General features: G+C 39.7%; 3 protein-coding genes across 4 annotated transcripts in view; 1 reads left to right on the top strand and 2 right to left on the bottom strand.

Moving 5' to 3' along the window:
* eeig1a (estrogen-induced osteoclastogenesis regulator 1a) overlaps positions 1 to 4,418 on the bottom strand; it is a 17,901-nt gene extending 13,483 nt beyond the window's left edge. Inside the window, exon 1 of the mRNA XM_030781170.1 lies at positions 4,273 to 4,418. Coding sequence (XP_030637030.1) covers positions 4,273 to 4,418 — 146 coding nt within the window. The remainder of the gene's footprint in view (positions 1 to 4,272) is intronic.
* A 2,266-nt stretch (positions 4,419 to 6,684) lies between these two features.
* On the bottom strand, positions 6,685 to 8,312 carry naif1 (nuclear apoptosis inducing factor 1). Of its 2 annotated transcripts, none has more exons than XM_030788370.1 (2): positions 7,856 to 8,312; positions 6,685 to 7,160 (listed from the first exon to the last, which is right to left on the bottom strand). In XM_030788370.1, exons 1-2 carry the CDS (start codon positions 8,295 to 8,297, stop codon positions 6,685 to 6,687), a joined length of 918 nt encoding a protein of 305 aa, XP_030644230.1. In that variant the 5' UTR covers positions 8,298 to 8,312. The 2 variants fall into 2 exon arrangements, with proteins under 2 accessions (XP_030644230.1, XP_030644231.1); XM_030788371.1 differs by having other exon boundaries at positions 6,685 to 7,157.
* A 5,439-nt stretch (positions 8,313 to 13,751) lies between these two features.
* On the top strand, positions 13,752 to 21,846 carry slc25a25a (solute carrier family 25 member 25a). Its single transcript, XM_030788368.1, has 10 exons — positions 13,752 to 13,981; positions 14,931 to 15,054; positions 15,181 to 15,268; positions 16,067 to 16,178; positions 17,479 to 17,637; positions 18,561 to 18,713; positions 18,918 to 19,025; positions 19,143 to 19,310; positions 19,431 to 19,581; positions 19,782 to 21,846. Exons 1-10 carry the CDS (start codon positions 13,823 to 13,825, stop codon positions 19,964 to 19,966), a joined length of 1,407 nt encoding a protein of 468 aa, XP_030644228.1. The 5' UTR covers positions 13,752 to 13,822; the 3' UTR covers positions 19,967 to 21,846.
* Positions 21,847 to 22,629: the final 783 nt, after the last annotated feature.

Here is a 22,629-nt window from a genome sequence, read left to right as displayed (position 1 = left end):
GTTCTTCTTGGAAAAGACCCATCAGAGAGAGAAACAGTTCATCCCTGTACTCCTCTCACACTCTACGCACATCAGAGAAGTGAAGTAGTTACATTCCTATGGGTGGACCAGAAGTCAGACACAAAACAAGAAGATTTAAAGCAGCATCTGTAATAATACTGTGTGTAGATAGTACTATTGGACCAAAGTGTTCCTAGAGCTTCAAACAGAGAACCATGTCTGTGACCACAACTGTACTCTGACCACTAGAACTACATGTAGGTGGTATTTCTACTGCTCTCGCTTCAAATTTTCGTACGTCTAATTACATTTAAAAAAGTAACTGTTAAACCACAACTGCACCATAAATTGCAATATTGTGTTTCACTTAAAATGTACCGCATGGTCTTTTTTTTTATTACAGACGACAGAAATAAGCCATTTACAAGGTAATGTGGCATAAATGGTTTTGGGTGGGGGTGGGGGTGGGGGGGGGTTGCATTTAAGAGTATGCCATATGGCATGCTGTCGCTTCAAACTCAAAGAGATCAAAGAGCGTTCAAATCTCTCATCTCTAAAACGCGCCTTAATCATATGCACGTTCTACATCAAACATGAAAATGTATGGCCTCTTTACTTTACTATTTCTGGCAAAGCCAAATCCGCGCTTCACAACATACAATCTAGCATGAAGTGGGGGAAAAAAAAAAGCAGAGCTGTAGAAACCAGGACACATATGGAAGTATGCAGTGGAGGACTGGAATTCATTAATGTTATAACCAGTCAAGTACAGGTGGAGGGGGCTGGGGGGTGGGGGGGGTGGGGGGGGTGGCCTTTGCTTTGGATTAGGTTGTGGAGTATTTCACAAACAAAGGCCGCGCAGAATGAGGCAACCGAACTCATTTTTGAAGTTTCCAGTGAGAGCTGCAACCAGGTTCCCTTTCCTTCTCTTCTCCTCAGTGCCTGTTCTACTCGACATCAGACTGTTCTAATCCATGCACTCAGGTGGACTTCCGTTAAGGGCACATACTGGAATAAGCTATTCAGGTTAACGCTCAACAAGAGGTACAGATCATTTATTTCAATTGAAACTTAATCTCAGTCAATCTTAATAGGGATGAGTTCGAATGGAAGGCAGCGTTTAAATCTCTCCTAATCCATGGGACCTTAATCTTTACGGTCACAAAGCTCAGGCAAGCCTGCGAGTGATCAATACACCAAATATAAAAAGATCAACAAATATAAAAAGATAGTGTGCCAGTTGTCAGTAAATGAGATTTTAAAAAGGCTAAAAAAAAAATGGCAAATCTTCTATCTTCCCATCGCGTTTCTTGTAGGATTCCATATCACACTGCTTAACATGCTTTGACTGATTTTCTTCCCCTTGAGGTTTACTCAGGAATGATAAAATGAGAGAGAATAAGAGAGAAAGGCTCTTAAAAACATCAAGGCCATGATTATGATAATCGGTAAATACACACAGGGGTTGGTGGCCATAATTGAAGGGAGAAAATGTAGTAAAAATAGTTTCTTTCAGTACAATTTGTGGCCAATGAACAGTTTGTGTAAAGCCGCTGATCCCATATCTTCCTACCATGCACTATGTTAACCTGAGAGAGAGAGAGAGAGAGAGAGAGAGCGAGAGACAAATAAGCTTCAGATCTCACTGGGGCTCAAAACATGGAAAGCACTGGGGACTGAATCAGATTACTGGGATGTCTGAGTGGCATTACCAGACCATGGAGCTAACCCTTCCAGCTGCAGAGCTATATGACACATGGCCGTTGCACGAGATGACAGATCCTCCCAGTCCAGATGCAGCCTGAATATTGCAGCAGGAGTGAGATTTCTCTCTCTCTCTCTCTTTTTTTTTTTTTTTTTTTAGTGAACAGGTGATCACACTCCAACTGGCTTCCTCTTTCATCTGTCTTGAGCCAGTGTGAAGTCACACACACCCCATACTGCTTGTGTTCCTGTCTGACCTACTGTTCAGCCCTAAAAACTTCCCGCAAACATCAAACGCCCACCCCTTTCTCATCTTCCTGTTTTCATTCGAAAAAGGTAAACATGTCGCAGGGAGACCAAATGAGGAGGCGCAAACCGAAGAGGAGTGAAACCAGATCTACAATCAAAAACCACCGCTCTGGGGGACGACCGCAGAATGAAAATGGCTGTGGTTAATCCAGAAACGAGCGATAACCGAGTCGTAACGGAAAGCCGAAGCAAAGCCGCACCGTCACTGGCAAGGTTAGGAATGATTTTACGAGACTGACTGATTCAGTATTCCTGATAAACCGATTTGAAAGGTGCAGACGTGAAGTGAGCTGGTTGACCTGTGGGGGTTTCGTCAGAACCGGAGATGCTCCTGCGCTCTTAGCTCGGATTTAGACCTCGGGAACCTGGAAGTGCTGGGTTCCACGGTTGCAAAGACTTAAGAGAGACTTCTAACCCTGCAAAGTAATCCTGGCCCGGTCAACGCGTTCACAATCCGTTCCTCCTCCGCTAGCATGTCCTCCGTCTGCGCTCCCTCTTTCTGTCAACTCCTCATTCAGCTATCTCTCACCTACCTTCACCTCTCCTTTCAAATCTCTCTCTCTCTCCCCTTAGAGGGACAGAGCTAACACAAAAGCTGTTTATATGTTGCAGGAGGTGAGTTTGAGAAATAGTGGAGGAGGGTTATGTGCGAGTTGAGTGAGATTCTAAAGAACAATAACAAAAAAAAAAAAAACAGAGAATCCTCAAAAGGCAGAGGGCCCGGCTCCAGTTCCCCAGTCTCTCTTTAACCTGACCCAATTCATTCAATGACCCAGTTAGAATTCTCTGGCTCCAGTCCTGTGAAAGGTTTTTTGTGACTTTCTTTAGACGTTTAGAAAGCTCCGCGGTGCCTGAGTGAATCCAGTGCGTTAGCCCTGAGAGTGGAAGAGTGCAGAGAGAAATGCCTGCTTCACTGCACTGGAAACAGTGGATGGAAAAAGCAGTGAGCGGTGTGGAATCGCTGCTTATGTGGACAGTATGCCCTGTCCTTCCTGTTATTCACAGTGCAGAAAGAAGCAGAGAGAGAGGAGAGACAGTGGTCCGTTTAAACAAAAGACAGACTGTCTGTCTGTCTGTCTGTCTGTCTGTCCTTTTGTCAGTCTGTCTGTCTGCTCTGCTTCTCATTTTCACAGAGAGGAGAGTTGGACAAGTCTGGGGAGGGAGCCTGCCAGTTAATCAGTTTTGGCAAAGAGTTTTAGGAGCTTTTGGACAATTTTCAGCTTTTGACTGAGTATCAGTGAGACTAAATCATATGTTTATCAGTAAACTAAAATGCCAGAAAGCAGAACTAAACGAATTGCGACAGAAAACAAGTCATTAAAAATGAAGAGAGACAAGAAAAAGAATTATTCTACATAAAATATGAGCCCTCCAACACAAATGCAATAACACACAAACACACGTCACTATCAGGCAGTCATACACACTCAACTTTTCCACGTCGGCTAAAAGGAAAACTATGAGCACTGATTTTATAGGCATTGCATGACTGTGTGATTACGACAAACTGACACTACTCTTTTTCCAGAAAGAACCGTCCCCTGCTGTATGGTCAAGTCTTTTCAACATCTTTCATATCAGGAATTTGTAACAGTTCATACATAACCATATTTCCTTCTCCCATTCCTAAATATGTTGTTATAGGTAGCAGTGCCATATTGCAAGTAATGTCACTGAGCTTTTAAGAATGTCTTAGAAACTATATGGACAGTAAATCTAATGACTTTAAAGTTGGAATAAGCACATCTGGGTGGTTACAGGTGTGAATGGAAAAGACCAAGGCCAAGACATGCACAAATAAACAGCAACTCACATAAATGACTGTGTGCAAATATACCCACCCCCTAAAAAAAAATCTTTCACTCTGACAGACACGTTAATTTCATAGAAGGAAACCCTTTCGTTGTTATTCATTCATTTAAGGCCATGATTACAATGATTATAGACTCGTCCATTTCTTTTGCAAAAATAAACCTGCTATCCTGCAGTGCACACTACTGAAAATATACTCCTAAAGTGATTCGGTTATCTCTGATTATACCCTTGCGCTTCATTCGCATTTATATTGATTCATTGTGTAGACGCTTTTCTCCAAAGCGACTTAACACTAGACAAATAGTATGAACAGCACAGATGCTCATAAAGGATGATAATACCAAGTGGGAAAGGCATCAAACAGCTAAAAAGATTTGTTTAATCAAAAATAGAAAAGTGTTTGTAAAGGTTTATCCAGATTGACTAAATGCATATGTATTTTACCTGGAGGATGATGTGACGAAGTCTCCCCCATCCAATAGCCTGATCTTGCAGAACAAGACACCGTTGACAAAGGGTACAGCTGTCAGCTCTTCTAACGTAAAATGCGTCTGAAATTTGAATTTCTTCTTTTTAACTAAAAAAGCCATTGATCCGGGAGCTTAGGTGAACGGCTGTGTGGTTTGATATAAAACTGGTCGTACAATGCCAACACTTCAAAGAATAAAATAAAATATTAAGAAGAAACCATTATTTATAATGCAAATTAAAAAGAAAACTGTTAATTTAATCGGGTGCTTGAAAGTTCTTCCTTCGAATTCCGTTCTCTGTCTGCATCTCCCAATTCAGTGGTCAGCAGCAACCTGTAAAATCAGAGTCAAACATTGGTCGAGTTCTCAAAACTACCACTCACTACTAAAACCGACTTCTGAACTATTGTTACGTTTTGATATTTACAACTTCCTATAGAATCTAACGCAAAGCAGAATTCAGTTTACACAGGTTAATTAGAAATGTTTACGTACCCACGAATGGTTTGAGAAGCGTTCGGATAATGTTGAAGACAGAATCGCTACTTTTCAATTGTTGGAGCTCTGTCTTTCTTTTGGACCACTACTGAGAAATGACCTGAAATAAGATTCACGGGCACTCCTTGTTCGCGAAACTGGCAAATATTTTCTAAAGGAAAACTTAACCAAAGCACACCATATTGCACAAAACGTGACAGATTGAAAAGCTGTCACCTCCGCTATTGCTGCAAGTAACAGCAATGACTGATTTCGATTATTCGACACACCACTAAGTGATCAGCAAGCACCGCCCTTTTGTAGGCGTCAAACCACTGGGTTGGCTCTACCGGGGATATTCTCACTACTGCCACTGTGTGCGGTGTATTTGTAGGACCATCGTCCTCTGTTTATTCTCTGTGCAACATAACATTTGAAAAAAAGAACTACTTTCTGAATTTTGAGTGTTACACTCATAAGGAGAGAAATACACAAAATACATTTTATGAGATGTTGCTTTGCTTCTATTCATGCTTAGTCTTTTGTTTTCTCAACCGTTAACAAAAAATGGTGAAATTGGTCAGAACATCGACGTAAGTGAAAGTTAATCCGTATATTTGTACAAAACTAGTCATTCTTGTCTATTCTAATTCCCACGCTGCGGTGCCCTCTAGCGACGCGTCTCACACACATTCAGTGCCGCGAATATTTCAAAGAGTTAATTACCATCGATGTATGACCATGTACTGTGTATTATTAGTTATTCTAGAAGACCACAACCCCTTGTTTATATTAAGCTCTGTTGGAGAATCATTAATATGATAGGAATTTTAGTGATACAGTCTCTGACTGGATCTAATCTGGTCCCTGAATTGTTACTAAAAGATACGATATTGAACCCCTAACAAATTTAAGTATGCAAAAGCTTTCCGTATTTCTGTTATACATCTATAAAAACAATGAAAATCATTGCAAAGCTGATTCTTCAAAGCATCATATCATTTTTCTGAACATCATGTTTCAATGTCTTCATTCACTGCCATCCACAGTCCTATTATCACTATTAATTTAACATAATGTCATGTTTGGAAACACTACTACTATTAAGGCAGCATTGATCATGTGCACTGCCAGATTACATCTGTGCACTATTTTCCACTACAGAGGAGTACTGGAAAATAATAAGGCAAGACCCAAAATTTCACTCATTTAAAGACGGATCATCCAGACAGCAGAGGTGACAAGTGTCCTTCACGCATGAAGAAAAGCAATCTCCATGTTTGAGAAATGTGTACACACCAAAAAACGAGTAGAATTATGTTTCTGCAAACCTGAGTTCTTTAATGAAGATATTAGTTGAGTCACTGGCTGATTTTGTTCAGCCTATTTCCATTCAATAGGTTTGTTTGAGACAGTAACAGAGCTCACCATTTCAACCATTAACATTAACGTCCTCACAAATAAAGTAAGCAATTGCTTTATCACACAGAATAAAAAAAAATAAAAACAGAATAAAATACTGACTGTATGGTAAAGCACCACTAAATCATCAAACAACAGTGCAAATATCATTTGAAAATACTATGTCCAACACGTAATTTCAAATAATTGTCTTGTATTTTGGCGGTTTGTCTAAAATGATTGTGTAACACATGTCTAATATGTAAATTCCACTCCGTTCTACTTTCATGACACACAGTCTTACACACACAGGCTCTGAGACTAACCAGTACACATTTACTGTAACCATATTCATATTGGGACAGAGGCACAAACACACTTCAGAACAAATGCATACACTCATCCACACTGTATTACATAAACACATTCATAAACACACACACACATACATACATACATACACACACACACACACACACACACACACACACATACACGAGCCCTAAGTCTATTGTCCTTCATCTGTTTGCTGAGGAACATTTGCTGTTCCGTCTACTCCATCAGACACTGTCCCCACACTGGAGCTGCTTGCGCTCTGCAGGAATTTCCGTAGGTCCTTCAGCGCAGGTCGGAACATCTGGATAAGAGCAAGCAGGGCAGCCTGTGTGCCTTCCAGGGCTTGAGCCTGCCTCTCCTGGGCACAGGCCTGCGCCTCCTGGGAGCGACGGATCATCTGAAGTAGATCGTTCTGGTTCTCCAGGTGCTGGGCGATCTCACGTATGTGCAGGTTGGTGACTCGTTGTTCTTGCAGTAGCTTGGCAGAGTTAAGTGCGATACGGCTCTTCAGCTCCTGTGGCTTTACGGAACATTCTGCCTGTGCAGTTAACATTTCCACAGGTGCTTCGGTTGTCACGGTGACAGGGGTCTCAGCAGTACAATATTCCACCATGCCTTCTTCAAGTGTGTGGTAAGTGGTTTCAGCTGCTAACAGATGCACAGAACAAAAAATAGATATAATAGATACAAAAACAGACATATTGTTACTTAACATATCTTCACACAAGACCGTTGCGTCAGCTTGTAGATTAAATAAAACTCATGAGAAACAACGCTTTGTGGTTTTGTATCAAAATATCTGAAAAAATTACCGTGGCATGAAAACACATTAAAAAACAACGACAGCGTTTAGTCATAAACAATATTTCCACCCTTAGTTATTATACTGCCAATTCGGAAGTCCCAGTACATAGTACTATATGTCTGCCAACGATATCATGACAAATTAAAAGATTAAAAAAAAAAAAAAATACCGTTATGGCATGCTGCCTTAAAAACAGACCACAGCTAAATCACAGATTTACCTTCTAGTGTTTTTATCTCACATGCCGCAGCAGAAGCCGTCGGTATGTCTATTAAACACAGAGAAAGAGGCTGATATGCTATAATCCAATTATCTGACAAACGCAAAAATGTATCTAGAAATGTAATCCCCGTCTTTATAATAATTATACATCACTGGACATAAGAATGTTGCTTATTCTATGTTGCTCTATATCTGTCTGCATGCAATTCACATGCAACGTGCACTGGAACGAAACTTTGCCAAATGTTATAGTGAGCTATTCTGAATTTACGCATAAATCTGTACACACGGAGTAACTGCAACGTTGTTGACTTACTTTGCGTTAACGTTACAGTGGTAGCCGAGCTTATAGGAACCGGCACGGTGATCTCCGCGCTGGCTTCACCAGCTGGCACGCTTATGATGGTTGCTTCTCCTAGCAGATTGCATATGCGCTGTTGCATAGAAGTCAGAATGACTGGGACAGTGGTACAGTCACCGGTGCCTTCCATTGCTGCTCGTGCCTGCGCTACCTTTCGCCGAACTTCCGTCTTTAAATCGGACCATTTCTTTTTTACTTCGGAAAGCTCACGCTGACAGGTAGTCACTGCGTTAACGCGTTTAAGTATCTCTATCCAAGCATTATTTTTGGTAATGTGAGTAACACCAGCGTTGAAGTGGTTAACTAAAATGTGTTTCTGCTTTTCCATCTCTTCCACAATAATTTCGACCTCTCTTTCTGAGAAATTCATTTTCCTCTTCTTTGCCTGGGATGCCATGACATTTGAAATTAGACTCCGAAAAAGTATAAAAGTGCGTAGAATACGTAAAATTAGTAAGTTTTTCTCGATTAAACTGCGCAGCGTAATGGCTTCTTGAATCGACTTCTTCTTCCGACAACAACGTTTACGTCCGTAATGGCCGAAATCCCGCCTAAACAGACAAACTACATCCTCATTGGCTTAACACAACAATCGATTTGTGATCAGTCCCATCATTGGTCCCTTTTGTGATCACTCAAAAGCCTCAGTAGCCGGTATACTTTTAGCCTGAAGCTGATTGTTATTCCTCTTGCAAACCACAAGAGGGACCCCATTAGCAGTAGTTTTCAAAATGCTATCGCTTTCCCAATGTTGATAAAATTGTACAAAAATACAAATTGGCCAAAATTCAAGAGAAACTCGAAGAATTTATTTGGCTGTTGCTACAGTCTCTCCCCCAACGCACTGATATTCTGTATTTATGCAAAAGTGCTTTGATATGGTTGATTTTGCACATTTTAAAGGTCCTTGATTAGGTTTGGTTGATTGTTTACCATAAAAAATGCACACAGACCAAATACATACTTTATGGTGTATTCCTTAAGAGGTACACAATAGGTGGGCAGTTGGAGTTCTGGGAGATAATGGGCAGTTTTGTTTTGTTTTGTTTTGTTTTGTTTTGTTTCTTATATGTTTGTTTTGCCTTCATACGCTGACTGCTCTTTCGTCAGCAAATATTGATTATGCAGGTACTCCACAGCATTTCATGCACTGTTGGATCAACATAGACTTTAGTTCATTCAAATGAGGGTTGTTGTTTTTGTTTTTTTCAATCAAATCACCACGTCAAACTTTTACGTTCACATGGAAATTGTTTTTTTTTTTATTGAGAACAAACACAGAAAGCAGACTGCATCATTAGAAGTTTATTTTGAAGTAAGATCTTTCTGTAGGCTTTTATACAAAAATACATTCTCATCCATTCTATACAATTTGGTGTAAAAAAATAAAAAATACCATGTGTCATATACTTGAAGGAAAATCTGACCTTGTTTGACCTTGAAAGCCATGTTGATTTTTTGTATGACCAGGGGTGATCACAATAAGTGTCCCATGGGAACTGATCTCTGGTGAATTGCCACCATAAACACATGCACATATCAGCAGGAAGGGCCATAGCCTGTTGTGTTTTTTGGTTAAGAACACTTACACTAAGAATGTTCTAGAACAGAATGTTAAGCCCATGATTCATTAGGGTCAAGGAATGTGTTCTCATCCCTTTGGTTTTCTCTTTGAGTCCAACTGGCATACTGATCATCGCGGAATGAGGTGAACTGGTCATAAGATACACTGTTTCTTTAAGACATGCTGAAGATTTTTTCTTCCATTGACAGCTAACGCAGAACTGACATCTCTCTCTCTCTCTCTCTCTCTCTCTCTCTCTCGCTGTCATTCACAGTACTGTTGATTTACAGTGAAACTATGACAGTTTGTGTAGGAGTGTCAGGTATTTTTATATGCTGTTTTTATAGTGTATTCTCACTGAAAATAGCCCTCACATGAAAGACTCCTTTGCTTTTTGAATACATTCAAAGGGCCACAGTCTCTACTATTTTGTGAGGCAGTAACCCCGAGAGCATAACATAAAACCATTAAAAACATGCCACATTAGCCAAGAGGGGTAATTTTTAACCACAGTTATATTTTTTATAGAAATTCCATTGATCATTCCAGCTTTTGGTGACTTTGTCACATAACTTGTTGTCAAGCAATTTCTGCTAGGTTTTTTTTTTTTTTAGACAGAAACACTACACACTGTGACATTTGACACCAGACAAAAAAACCCCAAATTCTTCCATAATTTGACTAATTTAGTGTTATCGTCACTCCATTAATAGTCACTTTACAATTTATTAATGTGCCCAGTTGATAAGAAGGTCCATCATAACTAAGACAGAAAATCATTTTCCCAAGAATTAGGTTTCTGTGACAGAAGTAACATGAGGGAACTGGCACAATAAAAGCATAACATTAATACTAATATCATATCATTTCTTACACACACACACCCTAGTATCCTCTATCACTATAGAGCTTGTTTTTTTGATAACATACAAGAAATACACTTTATGTTAGTAAAATAACAGCTTATTTCCTCATGCAGTCCTGTTCTTTTGCTAACAATTAGATTCATATGTTTTGTGAGAAAAACTGAAATTAAATAATTGTCAGTTTTGAATATGTTAATTTCAATAACACTGCACATGTCCAACATAGTACAGGATAACAAAAAGTGCCATTTGAATTTGACAAAACCGAAAAGGAGGAAGACATTTCTTAACCAGGCCCAAAAATGACCCCCAGTTGGTAAATTGTTTAAACAAACTATGTTTGTTGTGTGTATATTGAAGACTAACCTGTCATATATATATATATATATATATATATATTAGATAGAATAGATAGATAGATAGATAGATAGATAGATAGATAGATAGATAGATAGATAGATAGATAGATAGATAGATAAGTCCACTCAGAAATTATAACTCCACTTTGTTTACAAACACATCGTCTCTAGAGCCAGTGAGTTCACACATGTGGGGGCCATGTGATTGATGTAAGTTGGCCTTTGAGATTTGATTGATACACTGTTCTATGTACGCTATGAAGACTTGCCCTCATAAACCTTTCATATCATTGGGTTTTCAGTCATTTGGTATCCATTTCACAGTGCTGGCAGGACAACCCATCTATTTTTGTCCCATAGTTAGAGCATCATGCAAATGTGGCAACACACACTGGCAGGTGCACAGTTTCCCTGTAAGTTATGAACCTATTCTGATTAAATCATAAAATGCTCTTTATGTTGTATCTCTGCATGCACCCTTTTTCAGCATGCGTTTTATTTGCATTGCAATTTTAAGGAATAAACACAACATAAATCTAATTACACTGTTGTAAAATTCTGTTGATAAGGTGTCCCCATTGTTATTTTCCCATTGGCTATGAGAAAGATGCACCTCATTTCTTTGGACTTGATAATAGAGATAGGTAGACACTAGAAACTACGTAAAGGAGGCCTGGAAAACATCCTGTTTTTCTGCGCTAATGTAATCCCATGAAAAGGTTATCAGTTGAACTTTAGGAGAGTTGACAGCTGGTCGTAATCAGTGTTTAATCAAAACAAAGTCAGAGACCTGATCCAAGCTATTGTGGCACTTGACCTTGACGTGTGAGTGACAGTATTTGTTGTGGTTAATACTCAACAAGTCCAACGGGTCAGTCACTGCTTTGCATGAGGGGCCAATAGTGTGAAGCATTGTTGCTGTGAATGTTTGTCCATGTGAGACTGTACCTTGCATAATGAGAAGAAGATATAGAACACCAAGTGAGTGTGTCCAGTATCTACCTCCATCCTTGTATCAGAACAACAGTCATAAAATCAAAAACAATGTTGACTGTGATGTAACTTCTACATTTTTGAGTTCTGAATGTGACATCTGTTTGATTTCACAATGAATGACTTAAATAACTTACAAACTGTAAAAATACGTGAATCTCCTATGATTTGGAAATATGTTTAATGGTTATAAGAAAGCACAATGTCTTTTGTGCATATTGGATATTTTTTTTATGATCTCTGACCCCTTTAAAATCAACAAATGTATGGTAGATTATTTATTTTGATATGCCGCACTTTGTCAGATAAGCTCCACTGCAAATTCTGTTTCAAGCAATTGGTTTAGTTAGTAAAACCTTGCTCAGTATAATTCATATTGTCACACACGGTTACCTAGACTGTACCGTTTTTTCCTTTGACGTAGTTTGATGTAATAAGAGAGACTAGCTGACTTTTAGACTTCTAGCTGGCTTGATCTCACTCTCACTTGCTTGCGTTCAGTTACTTTAAGTGTGTGACTAGCTATAATTAGCTTCAGAACAGTTCCAGTGTCAAATATCTGCCATAAGGCTTCCCTAATAACCCCTTCGTCCCCCTGTTACCCCCCCCCCCCCCCCCCCGTCTCCCTCGGCCCCCCCAAGAGGGGTTGTCTACGCAATTCAGCACATGAACTCTTGTGATAAAGTCCAGGACAACCGACTCATCTTACAGTTCTTTTGGCCATGGCTGAGCTTTCACCAGAGATGTCCTTTTAAGTGATTGCACTTTGTGGAGTGCCTTGACAAACAGACTTGAAATACACTACATGTTTGGTCATGTGGTTGCATTTTTGTCTCGCAAAATTCAAAGTATGTATGCACTGAAATTTGTGGAGCAGATATCAGCCTACATTTCCAGTATTAAACCATTGGAAATGGATGCTATATCCATTTCTCTTTATTTCCTTGAAAGAAAAAAAAATGACAGTTTTGTTTTTCTTGCTTTAATACATTACCATGCAACATACTTGAAAATGAGATGAAATGGCTCACCAGATTCATCCTGTTTGTCAGAAAATGTTGAGCTCATCCGTGTTTGCTGATGGCTTACTTGGTAAGGATATTAACACAGATGAGTTGCCAAAAATAAATGCACGCAGAATTCATTCTGATAAGCACATTCAATATTCACCAAATGTGCCAATCAAGACTCATATATTTGGTAAAAAAAAAAAATGTCACTGTTATCTACCCCTGTTAGGTATGTCACATTGTTTGCTATGTACTTAGACTGTGCGGCTTTTGCTTTGTCGTTGACTCCTGCAGCCCCTGACCTTACCTGGTCCCAAGAAGACAAGCAGCACTTCATCAAAACTCTGTCCAACCAAGAGAAACCGTCAAGTCACAAAACAACCATAATTTCTTCACGCAGTTTTAACCAACAATAGAAATCCCTGTTCAACACCTGAACAACTACCTGGACAGCTTTAATTTAAGAGGAGAAACAACACCTGGGTCCAGGTCCATAATGATAAAAGAAGCTAAAATGAAGTATGAAAACTTCAACTCCTGAAGTGTGGTTGAATTTAGCCTTAATACAGATTTAAACATTGTAAGTACCTTTCAAATTGTAAGTAGCAATAAATCATTCATATATGTCCTTTGACAAAATTTTCAATGTCAAAATGGTTTACTCATGGTTTTATTCAGATCCGAGTGTTTATTTCATTGTTACGTTTGTTGATTTTCTTTTAAAACCTGCGGATGACACTTTTTACTTTTGTAATTTTCGTTTATTTCTTTTTTTTCTACTTGTAAAAGTAGTGCTGCACAAACACGGGTGAAGTTAGTAACGTTGCATGGGCGGGAAGACCTACCTTTAATACAATATGGAGGACGGTGAATGAAATGATCCTCTGATTGGTCAAAAAGGAAAAAAAAGGTTCTGACGTTATGACACAGGGAGAGGCAGGTTTACGTTCATCGTGTCAACCAATGAAAATCTGTTGTTTTTTTTGTCTTGCGTCACATAGGAGGGATCTTTCTCTTTTCATAGCGTGCCCGACTTCCTTACCGGCATTTCAGTCTCGAACCTCGAGGAGAAGAGACGTTTGTGTGTTATTTATTTATTTATTGTTGAGTCGTTTTAATTTAAATTTGAAATGTTGTGCCTGTGCCTGTATGTGCCCGTTGCTAATTCCGACCCGATTGAAGTCGAGTACTTTGAGTCAGATGGACTACCATCGGAGTTAAAATCGCTCAACAAATTGAGTGTCTTTCTACCGTCGCAGGAATTTTCAACGTACCAGAAATGGCGGAAGGTAAGAGATTTTTAAATGTTAATCCACTCTGTTGAGTAGAAATGCATGTGCATCTGATTTGTGGAGGGTCAGTAGATGCATACTTTCATTTTTATTTGATATCATAAAAATGCATACTTTTGCAATGAATCATTCATTGTTCGATTTCCTGTAAGTCGGGCCTAACTTCCTGCGCATTCCGTACGTCACATTAAATTGACCAAATAAGGAGTTGTTTAAAAAAAATGTTTTTTCTTTTTCTTGGAAACTAGATACATTTTGTGGAATAGATTCCTTTTGTAAAATAAATGTTTTTGATAAACGTAGCTTAGAATGAAAAGAATCTTTACACCCAACTAATAAAAATCTACATAGTTACGTAATTGTCGGTATATTCAGCGGAACCTCATGACTGGGAAATTTCGAGAGGAATCGCGACTGCATGCGATTGACTATCAGATTGGTTTAACTATCGCGAGAATAAAAAGGGGAGAATGTACACCGGCTTTTCACGCCACTAAATGCACGATGCTTTGTTGAAAGACATTGCTTTCGTTCAGGTTTTCCATAATGTCTGTTAGCACTCACAAGTTTGCCGGTATGGGACTCAGAGCTGGCATGTTTGAATCTTTTGAGAATCGGCTGCGGTCAGACAGCTGGACAGTCCCTTGACAAATGCGTTTGAAAACATATTTTTTGCTCATGTGACAATTCAGTGATTTCTTAGATAGGAAATGGTTGATCCTGCAGTCACATTAATGTCTTAAAGAATGCTTCGGTGGTATTTTAGGGTGAAAAAAAACTGTCTTAGGTGATGCATTCTTGAGATGCTTGTCCTATAACCTGTATAGACAACAGGCATCGAAGACAAAAGGCTGCTGAATTCAGATACATTACGTGCTTATGACAAAAATGTGGTCCCAAAAATGTCTAGTGTGTAACTGTAGCTCTGCCCCCCCCTCCTTTCTAGAAACTTGTTAAAGAAGAAAAAGATCAAGATGGTCAACTGGACTTTGAGGAGTTTGTTCACTATTTGCAAGATCACGAAAAAGACCTGAAACTTGTATTCAAGACCGTGGATAAGAAGACTGCTGGTAGGTTAATGCATCTGTTTGTTATGACTCATTGAAATAACTTTACTGCTTATATGTACACTTTGCCAATACATATTACAAAAGCTCAATTGAGTGGTCCTCATTCTTTTTTTTTTGCTGGTTTAGGTCACATTGATGCCAAAGAGGTGGTAGAATCGCTACGAGACCTTGGTGTTCATATCTCTCTGCAGCAGGCCGAGAATGTCCTTAAAAGGTAAGCGGAGTGCTGCGTCAGGAAGTGGAATATTGCCTCTTAATCCCTGTTTCAAGCTGTCATGGAAATTCAACCTGCATGCAATGTTCTATGAATGGCCAATGTTGTGACGGCCTAGAGCTTAATTTAAATTAGCATGACCTCTGATTGTTAAGACTCTTAATCCGAGTGCATGGAGAGATTGGTTTCCTGTGCTGCAGTGACTACAGCGCCGTATTGACCGTCTCCTGTGCTCTCAAATCTCTCTAGGCAAGAGGGACCATTCACTGGTTCCCTGCTGCCTTGTAAGTAACTGCAGTATTCCCAATTAACTTTGCTCTGCTTGATCCTATCCAATAAAATTACTTGCTACAACCAGATCGTTCTCTGACTGCAACGTATTGTTACTTCTCTGTCTGGCTGCATTCGCTGTAACTCGCTCTTGATGAGCGCCTCTGATGAATGATCAAAACTGCAGATCTGTGTCAGTTATTGCCTCATGCAAGCCAAACGTCCTGTTACCATTTTAATGAGACTCTTAGAACCATGCCTTCATTCAGACTAACCCTCTGTTAATATTTAAGCATATTCAACGTAGAACATGTCAAAATATTTTCCTTTCTCGGAAATATTCCTTGAGTATTTATAATGTCAGTAATTCTTATGGGCTGGGTCCATAAGTTACTTAATAACCTGATTATCGGAATTTCCGATCTCCAGCAATCCTTCAAAGCTTATTGTTCTGCTGTTATTTCTGGTGTATAATTTAATTTTCCTATCCACCGTTTTCATGGGTTGACTTTTTTTTTTATTCTTTAGCATGGACAAGAATGGAACGATGACCATCGACTGGAATGAATGGAAGAACTACCCTTCCCTTCAGTCCGCAGAGAACATCCCGGAAATCATCCTCTACTGGAAACACTCCACAGTAAGAGAAGATTCCTTCCCTATTTTCAGTGAGACCCTACAGAAGTGAATAATACCGCACGGTTTCACAGCTGGTTTCATATGGCCCTCCAACCCTAATGAGAATTTTCTAAATTAGTCCAACTGTCAGCCCAGTGCTGACTAAACAGTGGGAATTATGAGTAGGCTAATCTTATCAAGAGCTCAACAAGCAACGGTTAAGCTAACTGACTGTTCCTGTGTGGAATGAGGACATTATGCAATTTTTTCTATGAAATAGTCCTCTAAACAAAATAACTTTCTTTATATTGTAACTGATTAATTTGTGCTGTGTAGCATTAAAGCCAGTAACAGCATGGTGTCTAAAAATACCTCCTAAGATGCAGTCTCCATAGGACACCCTGATCTAGGACAGTGCGCTTAATAGCTGTGCTATCGCTGGCACTAAATCTTAACTACACTGCCGCTTGCATTTGGCAGCGTCCACATGGGATGTCTCGCCAAGACGTCAGCTATTAATAAGATGAGTACATTTCAGAGCTTAAGCTACCAGCTATTAAGGCCAAACACTTGTCAAGAAAAGCGCGTTCCTTGAACCACTTAGGTGCCATATACCCACACAGAACATGTGATGTCCTTATGCAATATGAGTCACCATTTGCTTAATACCTTAGCGTGTCTGCTGTCAAAGAGTCTTGTTAAAAAGAAAAATTGTGTAAGTGAGTGAGTGGATTTTGTGGCCTGACTTAAAGTTGTGAGATGGCTGATCTGGGTTTTAGAATGGACCATTATCGTTTGTGTATATGTTATTCTTTCATCGACCTAGATGAGGTGCTTATATAACACGCATGTTTATTAGACAGAGTTCTTACAGTACGGCACAGGACATGGTTAATTAGGGTGTGTAGTTCGTACTATGATCCTCTGGACTTCATGCCATTTTGTAACATGTAACAAAGTCCCCGAGGAGCTTTCAGCTCAAATTGCAACACGGTGGCCCAGATGAAACTGAAGCAGTCTGGCACTTGTTAAAATCTGGACACCTTTGAATGTTTACATGTGGTCAAATCCGACCTTTCTGACGCACAGCGTGCTTATTTGCCACACATTGTCAAACATCTTGCTTACGTCAAATCTCTAGGTCGTTGTACCTGTTGGTCAGGTTCTCAGGTCATTGTACCTGACTGGTCAATATGCTCCCATCATTGGACAGTAAACCAAAACGTAAATTAACCTCACACTTTACATTTAAATATCTCCACATAGTGGTTTATAGGTGTCTTTGCCCAGATTATTTAATGTTTGTCTCTTTTGTCTTTTAGATATTTGATGTAGGTGAGAATTTGATGGTTCCTGATGAGTTCACCATTGAAGAACACCAGACAGGAATGTGGTGGAGGCATTTGGTAGCAGGTGGAGGCGCTGGAGCCGTATCCCGAACCTGCACCGCCCCCCTGGACCGTCTGAAAGTGCTCATGCAGGTAAATTCTAGAAGTGAACTCTAAAGTAAAGCCCCAAGTTCGCATGGCCTACACACAGTCAGCTGAGCAAATGGCTCCAGCTGTCTCGTTCACACAGCTAGAGTCTTGAGGCACTGTGGAAACTTTCAGGGAGATAGTAACCTGGCCCACCAACGTAATCTGGGGTTGAAGGAAGTCATTTGCTGAATTTTACACAACAAGAATGCTTGCTCATGCAGTGTGTGAAAGCGAGCTGATTGTGTAACCTTAAGGGGGCTTGCTGAGACAGTGTTGTCTAAGACAGATGTCGCAAGACTGATTACTTAAGGGTTGAAAGTTGGTTAATATGTTTATGAATAAGTTAATGATTATAAAGGAAAGAGAGAAAGCCACGTGAGTATTTTTTTTTTTTTTTTTTTTTTTACAATTCAGTGACTGAGCCAATCACAGAAAAAGGACACTAGCACACCTTCTTCTTTGAGATCTGATTGGTTGGTTTAGATGTGTTCGGAGAGATCAGCCAGGGTTGGACACAGTGGAGGGTACAGCTCGAGTTTTAGATCTGGGTCAGATATCTGTGCGTCACAGTTTGATAAGGTCCAAGGCGGAATCGATTTTTGACTTGCGCTTTGAACTTTGAGCTTTCACCTATTTATTGGCTTCTCCCTTTTTTGAGTCTTTGACTTTGCTCCCTTTAAACCACCATTTTACCAACTGATCACATGATCTAAGCTTTTTTTTTTTTTTTTTTTTGATGGCATAAAATCTTATTAGGAATTTTATTTGAGCATCCTACTGTTGTCATAATTCCGCCTCTTGATTCTCAAATTGGATAAAGTAATATGATTACAGGACCACACACTGCAGCAAGTATTCACCATCACTGTCACTGTATGGTCACAATTCCCTAATCAATCTAATCATGTCTCCTTTTGTTTTGTCAGGTGCATGGTTCCCGTAGCAACAACATGTGCATTATGACCGGCCTCACTCAGATGATTAAGGAAGGCGGGATAAGAGCGCTGTGGAGAGGAAATGGCATTAATGTCATCAAAATCGCCCCTGAGTCAGCCCTCAAATTCATGGCCTATGAGCAGGTACGAAATGAGTGGACATCACGAAAAAAAATATCTATTTCAGGCATGTGTGATCTCGGTTGAAAACGAACACTTTATGTTCAGCAGCACATTGCTTGGTGAATCACATCGTGTTTGTGGAAAGGCAAAGTTTGCCTGTACACACACACACAAACACACCACACACACATCAAATAACAGGCTGTTTCTATTCATTTCCTACAGATCAAGCGTTTGATGGGCAGTAGCCAGGAGTCTCTGGGGATCGTGGAGCGTTTTGTGGCTGGCTCTCTAGCAGGAGTCATCGCACAGAGCACCATCTACCCCATGGAGGTGAGCACCTTCCATCGATCTCCAGACATATTTTCAGTATTTTCCTTTATCTTCCAAAAACGCTGTGACCACGTCGCAAATCTGACATCGCGTAACGCGTGTTCCCTTTGTCTGCAGGTTCTGAAAACCCGTCTGGCGTTGAGAAAGACCGGGCAGTACGACGGCATCTCGGACTGCGCCAAGCAGATCCTCAGGAAGGAAGGATTGGCTGCCTTTTACAAGGGCTACGTGCCCAACATGCTTGGCATCATCCCTTACGCTGGCATCGACCTGGCAGTGTACGAGGTGAGTAAAGCTTCTTAAATCTCAGAGCGCAAGGCGTCGACTGATCTGTAAAACATTTTGGTGTTGACCCTATCGGCAGTTTTGACGCTAACTCTCGTCTCACGGTTTGTTTTAAAATAGACTCTGAAGAACACTTGGCTGCAGCAGTACGCGACAGAGAGCGCAGATCCCGGTGTCTTTGTCCTTCTGGCCTGTGGTACCATCTCCAGCACCTGTGGCCAGTTGGCCAGCTACCCCCTGGCCCTGGTACGAACGCGCATGCAGGCGCAAGGTGAGCTCCTCTCTTCTAATAACCACATTTGAGATACGACGAATGAACACACATAATGCTACTTTTTTTTACCTACTTCTGTTACTTACATTTTTATTGATAGAATATAATTTTTTTGCAATTTGGTTTGTGTTAAATTAGTGTTTCATTCAATTGAATTAATGTAAGTATTCCTTTTTTTTTCCTTCTCTGCTCTATAGCCACAGTGGAGGGAGCATCCAAGGTGACCATGTCTGGCCTCCTCAAACAAATTGTGAAGACTGAGGGTCCAGCCGGCCTTTACAGGGGCCTGACTCCCAACTTTTTGAAGGTCATTCCCGCAGTCAGCATCAGTTACGTGGTGTACGAGCATATCAAAACCGCCTTGGGGGTGCAGTCAAGATGAGATGCTCTCAAAGACATTTAAAAACAAACAATTAATCAAACGACCCGTCCAGCCTTCAAAAAGGGGAGAAGGAAGATTACTAACCTCAAAGGGGGACTTGGCAGTTTGAATCTCAGGTCTTTGGACCCTGAGGTGTGAAAGCCATCTCATTCTGTGAATGTCTGAAGGGGAAAAGCGCACAACAACAAAAAAAGGTGTATTTCAGAATGAACTCTGACATTGCGCCGGAGCTGGTGGTGGTCACCCTCACTACCAAGCTGCTGCTAAGTATTATTTAAAACAGTTTTATGTTCAGAATTAAGCAACGTGACCACGGTACTGTGCTGAATGTTATTCTGTCTTAAAATGAGGGACCATTTTCTTTTTTTTTTTTTTGATTCTTGGATTCTGTGTCACTGTTTTGTTATTCATGGTTGTGGCCCAAAGACAGGACAAAATGTCACTTTAGGTGAATAGGACAGCTGATACAGAGCTCCACATTGTCAACCCAAATGCAGTAAGAGTGTCAATCTGAATATTTCTAGACAGAACAACCCCTTGCACGCCGTGCTTTAAGTAACTCTCAGTTCTTCACGGTACAGGTGTTTTTTTTTTTTTTTGGTTTTTTTTTTTTTGCACTTCTGAGCACTGGGACAAAATGCAGCAAATGCAGATTTAGTAGTTATTCACTATGGAAAGAGGGCATGGAGAATCATGGAGAATAAGACTGAAAGATTCTTCATCATCATGAAGTATTAATACTTGACAACACTACAGTTCAGCAGAATTTCAAATTCTCAGAGACAATGATGGGTTGTTTGTTTTTATTTTAGTTTTGCTGTGACGTTTCTGTTTCTATATGCAGATTGATCTCACTGCATACCAATGCTGCTGTAATACAACTTATGTAATTTATTTATATATGTTTACCAGATATTTTTGATGGTTGGCAATGATATGGAGTTCTGAAAAAAATGTCTGCTATGTGAGCCCTTTACAAAGTACAGTCTCATAACTGAGTTTAATGCTTTGCGTTCCTTCCAGTAGGTTTGACTATGTAATGGGATTACACTGCTGCTTCATCCCATGCTTATAGAAAGTCTTGGATTATCAAGGATCCTAGATTTTTCAAGTGTTGGCAGTTAAAATGACACAAAAAGAAACAAGAATCCATGATCTAATTCACCAATTCCTTAATCCTTGGCAAATGTCTGTAGATTAGTACTGATCAAGGCTTTTAAGTTGAAAGCATGAAGTGTTTAGCGGAATTAAGACAATTGAAATTCTGGAACTTTGTGTTTTGCCTTAGCTAAATGCCTGGTCGATTTAATCTCGATGCACTTTAATTGCTTGAATTGTTTGATGCTGAAAGTTTATGCTTTATCAAATGGAAAGAGTAATTACCTGAAGAAATTCAACCTGTGTCAATGGGTTTCAGTGTTAATTCTGATAGGGACCGTCAATTGCTCTTACTGATGTAAGCACAAAAAAAAAATGCATATTTGCAGTTTTTCGAAACAGCTAGGAATTCTGCAAACAGTCTTGTTGGCCATGCAGAAAGGAGTAAAGAGGTTTGTTAAAGAAATGAGTGATTTGGGGGTTGTTGTGTATTTCTATATTCACTTCACTCCTTGTCTAATGTGATTTATCAAAGATGCGTGTTCTCAGGGACTAGTGTGGTGCTTTAAAGTTTTGCCATTTATGTGCACATGTCGTTGTATTAGGGTTTTTCTTTTTTTCCACAGTCAGTCTTTTTTTTTTTTTCTTCAGTCTCCTGTCTGTCACTGTCTGCCGACATTTTAGATCTGTTTGTCTTATTGTTTTATGTTGGATCAAAATTGTTAGACTGTAAGGCCTGAAAGCACATTTTATTGAAATAAACAGTCGAGCTTCAAATGGTATTGTCCTCCAGTTTTTGTTTCCCTACTCTATATGTACATACTGAATGTAAGAACAGTTTTAAGTGTTACAAGCCATGTAAGATTTATACTTTAGTTTTAACAACCCGTTAAGTAGTTTGTGGCAAATGTAGGTGCAAGACTGCTACAGAATTCATCTATAAATGTTCAGCTGAAAATCGTATTTCCAGATCGGACAGGTACAATGAAAAACAGCTATGCGGATAGCTATATTTCAAGGACACCCTGGTATATCTTGAACTGTTGACAAAGTGTCTTCACATCTTTTATAATCGGATCAGATGTCTTAATTGACTCTGCATCATCCTCTCCCCTTCGCTATCTGGTTGATGATTAATATGTGCTTCATAATATCTATGAAAATGGTAATCCACAAGACTGACATGGCAGAAGAAAAACATACAGTGAGAATAAACATTGATCATTAATTTTACTTTGCGCATTCTGCTTAAACTGGCTTGAAATAAACTCTGAAGCACTGAAACATTTAATTATTCCTCTTGAATTCTCTCTTGCTAAACACACAAACGACTGATCTGGATACCGTAGAATGGCATGAATATCAGCAAAATGCATTTACTACTGAACGGGGTTAATTTAACAACGCTCTTAAAACAAATCTCTTTTACTGATTTTTATCCAAAAATGTCATAAAAGAGAAGACATTTGCTCCTATCTGTAAAAGACTGAGAGATTCACTGGCAGCACTAGGCTGGCAAATGGGGGGAAACGCATTTTAAAGATTAAATTGCCGCTTTTCCTTAT

The sequence above is a fragment of the Chanos chanos genome, chromosome 1 (genome assembly GCF_902362185.1).
Source record: "Chanos chanos chromosome 1, fChaCha1.1, whole genome shotgun sequence".
Classification (NCBI taxonomy): Eukaryota; Metazoa; Chordata; class Actinopteri; order Gonorynchiformes; family Chanidae; genus Chanos; species Chanos chanos.
The sequence above is the reverse complement of the archived record's forward strand: the minus strand, read 5'-3'. Positions and strand labels throughout refer to the sequence as shown.